The 13,967-nt window shown below is 34.6% G+C and overlaps 1 protein-coding gene across 3 annotated transcripts in view; it reads right to left on the minus strand.

Moving 5' to 3' along the window:
* The window catches only part of LOC149797199 (uncharacterized), a 92,231-nt gene extending 78,346 nt beyond the window's left edge, over positions 1-13,885 (minus strand). The window contains exon 1 of one of the 3 annotated variants that reach the window (XM_089961875.1): positions 13,594-13,885. In XM_089961875.1, coding sequence (XP_089818001.1) covers positions 13,594-13,734 — 141 coding nt within the window. In that variant the 5' untranslated portion in view covers positions 13,735-13,885. Of the gene's footprint in view, positions 1-3,657; positions 3,678-13,593 lie in introns of those variants that run through there. The other 2 variants (XM_089961874.1, XM_089961880.1) reach the window with 2 other exon arrangements.
* Between the last annotated feature and the right edge of the window lie 82 nt (positions 13,886-13,967).

Below are 13,967 nucleotides of genomic sequence, written 5' to 3' on the forward strand. Positions count from 1 at the left end.
CTAAAACTCTGTAAACGTGAATTGATTATATGGCCGAGGTCATATCGTGGAGAATGCTAATGTCAGAGAGGTAAATTAGAAAATACAGGTAAATTCATATATATGCAATCTACAATGCTTACAAATCAAATAAAAATTTGATATATCAGGTCTATGCAAAGGAAAGGATTAAACCATTTCACGAATTATCCACAAGAGTTTAAAAATTAATTTAGATGATGATCTACCTGCCTAGTAGACTTTATTGCATGTCCAGTAAATTAACGTACTGTAGTTACACCATATAATGTGGTCATTAAAACGATTAAACAAACCTTTATCATTGGCAAGAATAGAAACTTTCCAAAGGTATGGTTGCTCAATGGACACCCCGGCTGCAAAATTTGGTTGCCAGTGATATCATTCGGTTGTTCACATTAGAATTTCTATCGTGCGATTCCAATGATAATGATTAATCAACAGTAAATCAAATGTTACTGCAAAATATATAATCAAGTTATTAACTTTAATTATCAAGTTATGTTAACAAAATGTAAGAAGCAATCAACACCCAATCTCTAGTGATTAAGACTCATTAATTTACCTTTTCTCTTCGAAAGCAAAGGAACTGGAACTGGAACATACATTATAAAATTATAATTTGCCTTTTGTATCTAAGATTTTTTAAATGCTATTTTTAAATCTTTTTCTCCATAATGTATGGAGTAAGTATTATTTATAAGGTAAAAATTAGTTGTTTTATGTATGATATAAAGGAAAGGCATTATTTATAAGCTAAGAATTACTAGTGTAGTATTCGCCAATCCCCCTCCCGTTAGTTTGTACCCCCCTTTAAAAAAATGAAACTCATCAAGCATATAAAAATGCCAACAACTAATTAATTTCGTTAATTAATTTATCATTTCTAACCTGACTATGGCCAGGAGGTGGGTATGCTGACATTTTGTTCCCGTTTCAAACCGAGCGATTGTTTAAAAGGTATGGCATCTGCTGGTGGATCATGCAATTCGACATCCATCTTCTCAAAATCGGACAGAAACGCTTTACTTCATTTGACACTGCGAATGCCAGCTAGCATATGTGTTCCTCATGAATATATTCGAAGATGTTTTATTGAAGTGGATAGCATTCTGACCAGTCGTAATGCATCCAGCACATGAGATCTATTGGAATCAGTCATCATTTATGCAATTTTTAGTTATGTATCAATTATTCTGAATATCCAGAATCATGAAAACAAATATCAACATCATTACCCTGATTGTCAGTAAACATGACATAATACCATCGACAGTACGGAGAACAACGCTATTGTCAGCTTCTTGGCTGTTCGACTCAAGAAACTGAAATATCTGTCCTCCAGCTGCCTCTTCAGACAGACAGAAACAAAAATCGTCGATTCACCCAGCGCAACCGTGGCTTGTTCTACCTGTACGGATTAGGGGTTGATATTTTGTAATTCAACAAAGCTCCACTGTTTTGTAAATGGAGCGACTCAGTTATTAACAATCTTTCAAACAGCGTCCATTTTATCTGTACTTTGCGTTTCTCTCGTATTCCCGATTTTAATGCCTCTTTTCAATAATCGTCAGATATATCATCAGCTCTCTAAGGATGCTTGTTGAACCAAACAACACTTGAACAAGCTCATTAGCTGAAACATGGCCACACGTCAGTCACACTGCTGAAAGTTTATTGGTAAAGGCAAGCAAAATGCGACATAGAATTCTTATAATAAAGGTAAAATAAACGCAAACCCAGCATGTATAATTTTCAGAAAACTCTGCAAAAAGAGAAAAAATTCAGTTTGGTCTTCCAGCGCTTGCTGAATATTTCCTTTTTTAAAAAAAACCTGCTTTCAATTCTTTCTTTTTTGTTGTTGTTCTTTGTTACCAAGAAACGTCTTATGAGCAGTAGTGGGTTTCACGATACTAGGAACACGAACCATGCCATCAATTACTGAATAAAGCCATGCCATCAATTACGGAATTCGAGCCATGCCATCGATTATGTTACGCATTCATGGAGTTTATACAGGGAAATTCTCAACATAAGGACTTACATGTAATATATACTAATTTAATGGTTTATTTTCATTTTTAAACAATTGCTTACAAATTAGTTTTCCTGCACCTTTCTGTAAACAATCAGAAATCAAACAAGAAACACCCAACTAAACACATAAAACAAAACAAAAATGATGCAAAATTTCGACGGTCCTTACGTTGACTCTGTGGTGCGTGTACATATGTATGATGTTACTGTTGATTTCTCAGTGAAAGATGGGCAATACGTGGTGGTCAGTATGTATGTATGTATGTATGTATGTATGTATGTATGTATGTATGTGTGCATGTGTATCTACATACATATACATAACCTGAAAATATTTGTTTCGCATGCTTCTCACAACGAATAAGAGATCTATATAGGAAACTAGCGAGGAAGTTCTCCAATATCAAGTCAAGAAGATACAATATTAGATTTGCTTACTATGGACTTCTGGTATTGTCTTGATAACAATGGCATTCGGCGTAATGAGTATGATGACTGGATGTCAAACCGAAACCCTACACCTTCTACAAATAAGATACATATTTGTGGACAAAGAATAAATCTTTTTCAATGGACGTAGTTAAAGGAAGCTTTAACTTCAAGACGCCAAGAATTAAATTCATACCTTTCAAATTTAAAGAATACCTTGAGAAACTATTTTACAATCAAGATGTAGGTAACTTAATACTTACCAGGTTCGTTCACATTTGCACAGGAAACTTCCCCTAGCAATACTGGACATAATATTTCAACCTTTTCTATTTTTTCAAAACGTTAATCTAAAGAGTACAAATGTGTTTGATCTATCTCGTATGAACATATGTATGTCAGTCAAAAATTTAATCGTGATCTCCAACATGTATGTATGTATGTATGCATGCATGCATACATGTATGTATGCATTATGTACGTACGTATGTACGTATGTTCGCATCTGTGCGTATATGTCAGTTCCTATTTCTTTTTCAAAATTCATTTAGAACTAGCTCTAACACACACAAGCATCCAAGAACACCACCACCACCACCCCGCCCCAAGTAAGAGTGTGTTCTTGCTGGCTCCTGTGCTTAAAAATGGAGACACGATTAAACTTTAGTCAATTCATACATAAATATAAGAAATTCATCTGAATAACTCGGCAGAAACAAATGAAGTAACGGCTGATTTACAGCTCGTATTATTCGTTAACAAACTGGCACCCAAACCGCTTAGACCCTGATGTGTGGCAGTGGTAAAACAGTGTCAACGCTATCTTGTATTCACAGATGGCCTTGAGTTTAACACGAATAGATGGAAGACGTCTGTAAAGTTAAAGACCTGTGACTATTACAGATAGAATATGAATCCCCATTTATGATTAATTGTCTTATTTCTAAAGTTTTCTTCAACATATTTGTAAATATTAACAGTTTGTTCGAAACAAAAAAAGGTACATTGATGTGCCAAATAATCGTGGACCGTTTTTCTGATTTTCAACAGGATACTATAGACGGTATCAGATAGTATTACCGTTCTTTGTAAAGAAAATTATATCACAGATTTTATTTCCAATCAACATGTACATCTTGACGGTAATAACAGATGAATGATGAAATTATTTACCTTTCAATTTGTATTTCCATTTCAAATAGTCACTTCTTTTTATTCTCCTTTTGGAAAAAAACAAAACATGGATGTACTTTATTGTCAGTCCATCAATCTTTGGAAAAAGTAGGCTAGCATGAAGTTTGTAGTCAGTCTGACATACCGTAAACCTACTTATCCAGTCATCTTTTGCGCCTTTTCCTACAATTTTAAAAGTTCCAAAAGGAACAATTAATTTTACTTTAAAAAAATCGGTGATGGTATTCAGTCTCAGAATATTCCCTGCTGACACGACAGCATTTTCACGTGCCGGTCAGAGAAACGACGCTGTATTATGCGTACATATATTTACACCAAAACCAAAAAACTAGTTAGTTGTAAATACGTAGTCTCACCTGAATTGAAGCATATTTACTCCGCAGCCACAAAACATTTACATGCGATGAATATGTGGATTAAACAGCGGAATAGTTATAATTAGCTACGTGTTTAGGTAAATATCCCAGATATCATAACACAGAGAAATACATTTCTAACATCTCTCATTTCTATGCACTACATCGCCGATAACATAGTCAAATGTAAAGGACAAAAATCACACTTAAATTACACTGACATCGTACCTCATAGGGGTGACTCTTTTTAATCCATCTGAAGGTCGAGTTCAGAGATCAAAGGTTATTTGCTTTTTTTTTTTAAATCTCAAGCAAGAAATAGATTGACGTCTCTGTAGACCTAGCACGGCAATTTTGCAGAGCAATGGGGAGATTGGTCTCATATTACTGACAAAATTGCATTTAAAAGAATTTCTCACCTGCACTGAAGAAAGTATCAGGTATAACACACAAAGGAAAACTATCGTTAGCTTTGCACTAACGTAACATTAGACTGTGAAACTTCAAGTTGATTGACAGAAACCCGCCTGTCTATTTAGCAAATATTTCAGTTAATCATGACAAAACTATTTCATTTGCATAACTTTGTATTGATATATCTCTTGTTGTAAATTGCCTCTAGTGATTCGAACATGTCGGAGTCCAGAAGTTTTCGTACATGTTGTGTTAAGTATTTGTTTGTAAATGTAAGTTGGGTTTTTTCCCTGACAAAGAGCATGTTGAGCCCGAAACGTTGGAGAAACCGGATTGAATTTGCTCCGTTACTAGACCCCTGTTTAATACAACTTGACTCCTGTTTAATACAACTTCTGTTTAATACGACTTGACCCCTGTTTAATACAACTTTACCCTGTTTAATACAACTTGACCCCTGTTTAATACAACTTTACCCTGTTTAATACAACTTGACCCCTGTTTAATACAACTTTACCCTGTTTAATACAACTTGACTCCTGTTTAATACAACTTCTGTTTAATACAACTTGACCCCTGTTTAATACAACTTTACCCTGTTTAATACAACTTGACCCCTGTTTAATACAACTTTACCCTATTTAATACAACTTGACCCCTGTTTAATACAACCTTTTAATACAACTTGACCCCTGTTTAATGTGCATGATAAGTTTCATAGCATCTTCCTATCAAGTTATGAGAAGAAGCGACTTAACGATTTTCAAAGTGAATGTAGCATTGAATATTTTCAAGAGTCGTACAATTAGGCTTCAGGACAACCTCAGCATACAGTAGTAACAGTAACATGATTTTCATGACCGTACAGTAGTAACAGTAACATGATTTTCATGACCGTACAGTAGTAACAGTAACATGATTTTCATGACCGTACAGTAGTAACAGTAACATGATTTTCATGACCGTACAGTAGTAACAGTAACATGATTTTCATGACCGTACAGTAATAACAGTAACATGATTTTCATGACCGTACAGTAATAACAGTAAATCGATTTTCGTTACCATAAAGTAGTAACAATAACATGATTTTCATGACCGTACAGTAGTAACAGTAACATGATTTTCGTTACCATAAAGTAGTAACAATAACATGATTTTCATGACCGTACAGTAATAACAGTAAATCGATTTTCGTTACCATAAAGTAGTAACAATAACATGATTTTCATGACCGTACAGTAATAACAGTAAATCGATTTTCGTTACCATAAAGTAGTAACAATAACATGATTTTCATGACCGTACAGTAGTAACAGTAAATCGATTTTCGTTACCATAAAGTAGTAACAATAACATGATTTCATGACCGTACAGTAGTAACAGTAACGTGCTTTTAGAGATAATCCTAATAAAGTCTTTATTTGAATACTCAATATAAATTGAATGAAAATAAATGTACATGTCAAAATCTCATCTACCTAGGGACATTTGAAACATGTAATACGTCTTATCTGACTGAAGACTAAAGACCCTACATTAGATATGATAACTGAAATTAATGCAAACTAATGTAAACAATTAACTACTACAACAATGTAAACAACAACAAAAATGTTCCTGGTATGTTTGGAATATAATAAAATATCTTGTTTTAAAAAATACTAAATCTATTTATAATCATTCTAAAACCAATACACTTCGATATAGTTAAAATTCAATCTTTCCATGGCATTACAAAACTATTCTGTAAAGTTTTGGTGTTCTTCTTCAATATGTATTGAAATTTTTATCTACATATTGTTGATCTCATAATTCCATTACTCCACAATCCATGTGTTTGTTTATGTTTTATTATTTATTTTGCTTTATTTTTCACGTAGCTTAACAATTTTAGTCATATCGCTACGATGTAAGCAGTGTGGCAGTTTATAGTGATGTCTAAGCATGGGCATCAAGCCGCAAACATGTAGCATAATATTCCACTCGGTCACATTATCCTGACACCGGGTCGACAATCCCATAATTCCAGTAGTCCACAATCATTACGAATACGCATAATAAATATCAGCCATCTTGAGTGAAAAATATCTCTACAATGCAGATGGTACAAGAAATCAAAGAGAATGTGTTAACTATTGTCTTTCTTACTACAAACAATTCTCTACGGCAAATACAATAAATCTAGCCTTAATAGATACACTGACTGGGGCTCTTCTTAATATACAATAAATAACTCTAATAAGTTTAGATTTCCTTTCCTTTAAAACAGTTGTACAAAACCGCACATGAAACACTTGAATTACATCACCGTTGTTAAATTGCCAGGTCTCTGTTCCAAAAAAGAGTTATCGACAAAATCATTACAGCCACACTATGCAAAGGAAGATCAGTTAGTAAACTTACCTTTCTAGCTATCTTAAAACATAAAACAAAGTTTACTTTAGTTGAAAAAGTAAGACCTGGATAATGAAATCAGCTAAAAGTTATAGTTATTCAGTACTGAAGGCAGAATTTTACACTTTATTCTTTCTTGACTTGGAAAAAACTACTTTTGTATTTTCTGCATTTAAGTTAAGTTTCCATCAAGTTTCCACGTTTGACAGTACTGACACATAGCACTGAAAACTCGTGAGTAGATTGAGCAAACATTTACTGCACAATCAGCATAAAGTCACAAGTATTTAAAGGTATTTAGTAAAATATGAGCTGCCATCACTACTGTCAGTCAAACCATTACATACATGTGATGTCAATTTAACAAGACCATTACAAATTTTGAAAATAAAATGGGTGAAAGTTTTTCGCCTTGACGTACACCAATATTAGCAATGAAAAAGTTTCAACAGGAACCTTGCATTGTAAAAAAAACCTTGGAATTCTTGTAAAAACTTTTAATAACGTTCAGTAGTTTACCATCAGTGTAATGCTTCAACAGGTTTTGCCAGATACAAATTTGCTCGACATAGTCAATAGACTTTCTCTAGTCAATAACGCACATACCATATTCTTCTTTCTCTAAGAAAATGAATTAGACATTTCCAGTTGACTGTGTAATCAACAGAATTGTAACACCTGCTCTTCAGATAACCATACAATATCTTCTGAGATATAAATATTCTTAGCTGTTTTTGGAAATATATATGACAAATACGGCTAAACATGAACTCATAGGGAATTCATAGGGATAATATCGATGCGAAACGTTGTTAAAAAGTGAATGAAAACAGGTATTATTTATCAACATAATTCTTAAAGAATTCATTTATTATTTGATCACCATCGGCATGCTTTGTTATACATAAGGGACTTCATGGTCACTAAAACCTTACTTTCATGGTATAGGTAGATTGAGTTAAGTGTTAAATTCAGATATAGTGTATGGCAGTTCTACAATATCATCTCTACTACCTACAATAATCATATTTTTAAAATGATCTTAAACGTTTGCAGTGCTTCCTTATGCACCAAATATCTGCTATACGCCACAGATCTGTTATGCACCACATATCTGCTGTCATATCTATTCCGTATGCTCGTGAAATCATCCGTCGGAATACTTCTGAGGTCATCAATAATTCACTTTCAAAGCTCTTCTTATATTCATTACCATTAGTCCTAAGCAACGGACGATCGGACAGCAAAAAAGACGGACAATATACCATCGCTTAGAGGACCTATCACAATTGTGGGTAACATTCAAGGTTGATAAAGGTTGCTAGAATTACGTCTAATGCTATTCTATTGAAGTGAATCTACTACTTTTAAATTTCAAAATTCTTTGCATTTACTATCATTACATTTACTGGGAATTTTTGTGTTCTGCTCACATGTATAGGTTTAACACGCTATAGCATAAGTTCGACTGGTCTTATGACTAGTAGAGCTAACGACTGCAAATATGCATGAAAATTACGCAAACCGAGAATAATGATAATACTGAAGTCTTCTAATCATCCACACAATACAAAGTCTACAGTTTTATTGCAAGTCTTCCAATCATCCATACAATACACGATATAGTTTTATTGCAAGTCTTCCAGTGATCCATACAATACACAATATACGGTTTTACTGCAAGTCTTCCAATCATCCATACAATACACAATATACGGTTTTACTGCAAGTCTTCAAATCATCCATACAATACACATATACGGTTTAACTGCAAGTCTTCCAATCACCTATACAATACACAATATACTGTTCTATTGCAAGTCTTGCAATCATCCATACAATACGCAATATACAGAGGCAAAAGTTCAAAATTTTAATCTGAAATTACCTTTTGAATTGCCATCCTTTAAAACACAAACGTCCTGTCTGGGGCTTCTCGTTTGTTATGAATGCTGCTCTTGCCCATACACAGAGCGGGGCATGTCATAGTTTCTAGAGTTTAACGTGACTAATAAAATGACTTTTATTGCGTCATCAATTATTAATTAAAATATTAAATTAGGGCTTGCCGAAATTTTCTAACAATCTAAAATAAATGTTAGTGTCAATAGAACAAATATATTTTTCTTTTTGATGTTAGAAAATGATGTTATATCTTTTGAGAACTTGAAAACCAATCCTTATCTCTTTTATTAAGAGAGAGAGAGAGAAAAAAAGGCAGTATATAAACTATTGGCAAGTTAGCAGCTATAAAGGGCGTTGGGGGATAGAAACCCTCACCGTTTGACTGGTATCACTTACAATACTTCATGTACAATGTACAAAGAATGAATGCTGGGTTACCTACTGTGTCTAATGCATGTAGGCATTTATCACCCTAGCGGTAGCATATATTCCTGGAGCTATTTCATGAAGTCTGTGGTGGAGTAACCTGATATGTAGGAAACCTTTGGTCATGGATCTGCAGATGGAGTTTGAAAACCAATCCCCTAACACTGGCGGATAATCAACCAATTACCAACTCGCCACATATGAACAAAGTTATTTTTTTCCACTTGGGAAAATGGTTTTAAAAATGAATGCATATTCTTTTGTGACATGTATAATGAAACGCTTCCTCATCCTGCCCTACCCATCTCCTGAGAGCGGTTATTAACTTAGGGCAGAAATGTTTGAGTAGTAAAGCGATAACGTGGTCGCTTTGCATCTCTGCGGTCCAAGGTTTGGTGTCCAGACAATAAAAGGGTGGGGATAATATGGTCGCCCATTGAAGATAAGTGGGTTTTTTTTTTTTCTCTACGTTTACTGGTTTCCTCCGTCTAAAAGACCACGTCAACCCAACATCTCAGCAGTTTAGAGTAAAAGTCATAATTTGTTTATAAAATGAATTTAGTCGTAATTTATTTAAGGGTCAAAACACGACAGAATGAACCGCTAAGATTTCATAAGAAAAAAGGCAAGTATAAGTCCCAGTTAGTTAAAATTGTTCGATTCCTAAGTGGCCAAATATTTCTGACCTGAAGGTAAGTGACGTTGTACCAGTCATAGCTCGGTAAACAATACCTTGCCATGAGAAACCAAAAGTAATAATATTTGTCTGGGATTTAGTGTTTTACTTAACGGCAACACAAGAAGGTTTTATTTATTGCTGAGGCAACTGGAACAATGTGTTTTGGCCAAGGACATACCACGGTGGCCGACTGAGTTAATCCGATGATAAGATTCGAACCCGCACCTTTTGGTCACTAGGTAAATAAGAACTAAGAGCAACACAACTCGTATTCATACTTTAAACGGACATAACTTCCAGAGTTCTACAAAACTTCTACCGCCATATCAAAAATATTATAAATGCATCCCTTTACATAAACCCTTTCAAGTAACTGGCGAAGAAAAGATGACGCATTAATGGGACACACACATTTCAGATGGTGATTCATTTTAATTAAACAAGTGGACGAATTAATATTGAGTGTCACGTGCTGTGACATAAGACGATATTAGGGACATAATTTCTTAACAAAGGAATATGCATACATGCATTATGCAGCAATAAATCAAACTCATTAATTTGGAAAGCAAAGAGAATTGCGAAAGAAAGACATTATGAGTAGAAGTAAAAGTTTATAATGGATAATGACAGAAGTTGAATAGAAGTCAGAACTGGAACAGTACATCTCAGTGCTGCTAGTCTGGTACCCTAAATAATAGTAAGTGCATCTCAATATTTTTCAGGGCAAAACTTGGAGACTACTTGGAAAATTCTAGCGCCAGTCTATCCAATTCTCTTTAAGCTCCCGAATGCTAACGCACCACAATTACTCCATCAAAAATCTAAATGTTTTGGATCCTTAAGTCTATTTTTCGTTCATAAACTAGAAAGAGATACGACTTGTATTTCCGTGGTTCTAATCTGCATGACCGTAAATCACTGAGACACAGGTGCTGGCTCAATCATACCCCTCCAACACATTGCATTCTTTGACATATGGGAAAGAAGTATTACATGTTGTGGGGTAATAATTAACACGTTTAGTTTGTAGTTATTTTTCCACATGTACAAGCCAATAAACATGTAACACTTTTCAATCATCTTATAGCTGACGCAAATGCACAACAACGACCACGACGCCGAGATCACTGAAAAAAAAGACAGTATTTCTGTCCCTACACACTAATCCTCTTCCACCCTCTGGTTTGTATCGGGATTGAGCTCCTGAAACTTTGAAGACTGAAAGTGGGCATTTTCTGAATATTTTAGATCACATATCACATATATTAGTCGCAGTCTTTGCGTCTGATAGACTGCTTTCTTGTTATAATATATTTCTACAAACTATTAAACTTGGGTTCGAAATACTGAGTGTCGGATACAAATCGAAGCATTTTTATGAATTCTTCTTGACGCCTTCTCGAGAAACTCGACAATAGCCTCAAATAGAAATAAAATATACGTTTTTGAACTTGTACACTAAGTGTCGAATAATAATCGATTCGGTAAAGAACCGATCAGTCGGTATTTCAGTAGGAAACATGATCAGGAACCATTATGGATGAAACAACAATTATGAATTTTATCAACTGAGATCGAGGTTTAGAACTCGTTTTTTTGCAACCCTATCCTACTAAGAAAATGCTTTGAAAGTTTAAACAATTGTTTCAGACGAGAACGGAGGGAGAGATGAAAATTCATGCGGCTACCACAGATGGTCCCTGAAATATTCAAGTTCGATTTTAAAAAGTCTATTCTGTATCTAAGACTTCATAGTTGAAGAAATTTTATGAGAACAATACGAGAGAAAGGTCACACAAGATTATACAGATATACGTTTTGATAACGAAGCACCAATCAACTGACTTCTACTCATTAGCCTAACTAACTGCCAAGCGACTTCAAAAACTCGAAACAACCAATCGAATTCTAGGCATTAATGGAATGGATTACTCAATCAGGAGCATCGCCTGCGAACAACTATGCATTCGAGTAAAAGACATACAACTGAAGCACTACAAGTTTTATAAGTTATCCTGTAAGCCTAAAATACAAGCTCGAATCAATTAAATATGCAAATCAGTAGAATTTTTTTTGACGTATAAAGAGTCCATTAAAGTATCGAAAATGACCGAGAAATAAAATAAACGTTCCATAGTTGTGCTAGAAATTAAATAATTCTTCATATCAAATGCAGCTTTTCTCTTTGTATGCCATTTAAAAGCATTGTCCATGTGACTTTTATTTGAATTTAATAAAAGTAAAGTACAAGACGCCGTCATAAATCGAAACTAAGAATTAAGATGTCGTCAGATCTGTCTGGACTATTCTAAACTAAGAATGTAAGATGATACACAATTAAAAAATACACGTGTACACAATTAAAGTTTGCCTCACTCACCTGCTGTTACAAAAATATCTGCTTATTATTGCCTTTAATTCATTTTCAAATCACTTTCGGTTTTAAGTAACACAGTTCAGGTGTCTAATAACATTGATTTGCCCTTCTTTGATTAAAATATCAAAATCGACCCGAATGCAATCTAGCAGTGTGAACTCACCCTCTCTCCCAAATCCACTATGCTTTTATATCATTAGCTAAAAGCTGGAATCCGCTTAGCTTAAACAATGCATGCATGATATAAAATTAAATAAGATTTTTTTTCTTCTTCAAAATTGACCTAAATTCACAAGATATTGCGCGAAAACAGAATAACAATTTTAAGACAATTATTCAATCAAATCAATGCGTTCCCGATGATCCTATGTAAAAAAAAAACAACAAAAAAAACTTAACACCAGCCGTTTATAAAGGATAATTTTGAACGTATGTTCTCGAGTGGAACAAAATATTCATTTTTATAATTTATCTCAAATTCGTTCAGGTCTCGTTACGGTATAGCGAGTGCGGTGCACACATGACTAATACAGTGGAATCTGTATCCCATGTCTGGATACAGCCAAACTTAGAAAGCTGACAAAGGCACCCGTATTTAGTCTATTTACCATGACAAATCAACTTAATTGAAAATCAATTGATATATTTGGATGCATAGATGTGAATCCAGTTTTCACTCCTGTAAGCAAACTAATTTTGGCACACGTCTGTAAACATGGTAGGAATCCCATTATCCTCGCTGCACAGCTTGAGGGACGTGCATACGTCTGAGACTAATAAATTTATGTTTACAATACACATTCTGAATATTCATAGTATTTGTCTCCAAATTTCAGTTTTATTTTTCAAATGAAGGTCGTACATTTTTTCGTTGACCGAAATCGAACTCCTTACTACGAAAACCTTACACATAACCATGTGACCCATTCACTGAATTTTGTGCCTAATGGTGCTTCTTTATAGCTGCAAATGGCTGCTAATTCATGATGTCATTGTTATTTAAATAAAAGAAACAAGGTCAAAAAGTGACCTTAAAGTTCAATTGAAGTTTAGATTAAGTAATTCTGAAAATGATCCTACATTAGTCTATCAAAACATTTCGGGCGTGAAAAATGTTGTTCTATTGAACAGTTGACTCAATACTGCCTAGTTTGTTTACAAGTAGTCACGTTATCGTTTGCAATACAAATCGCGAAAACACAACACGACGAATTCTGGGTTTTTTACTCATCGGTCCAAAGGAGGAACCTGAACATAGACCTACTGTTAATGGCCAAACATCGCTAAGCTATGACGTAAGTTAGGTAGCAGAAACACACATATACATAGCAGACGATAATTCAACGTCTTGTACATACCTTGAAATCCTCAGACGGTTCTACTTTTATTTTCACCGGTATATAACACTTTTCGCTCTTGTCGGTTGGCGAATCCACGTCTTTGTCCATATTTCGCTGATAAAATGAATGCGGCTGCTTCTTGCTCCAAGTTGAACACATATGATACCGACAAAATCTCGAACAGCCCGACGTCTTCTTATTGACTTGAAAACCGATACTACCGCAACTTGATCCTCCATATTGATACTACGGCGCGAAGGGCATGAGCGAATGAGCCCCAGTGCTGTGTAGTAGCGGAATTCTGGTTTCATATGTCAACTCCAAACGATCGAACACAACCCGGCCCGGCGAGGAAACCAGCCTCAATTGGGCCAGGGACTTAAAGATCTGGA

The sequence above is a fragment of the Sinohyriopsis cumingii genome, chromosome 6, assembly GCF_028554795.1.
Source record: "Sinohyriopsis cumingii isolate HCF-2022 chromosome 6, ASM2855479v2, whole genome shotgun sequence".
In the NCBI taxonomy this organism is placed as follows: domain Eukaryota; kingdom Metazoa; phylum Mollusca; class Bivalvia; order Unionida; family Unionidae; genus Sinohyriopsis; species Sinohyriopsis cumingii.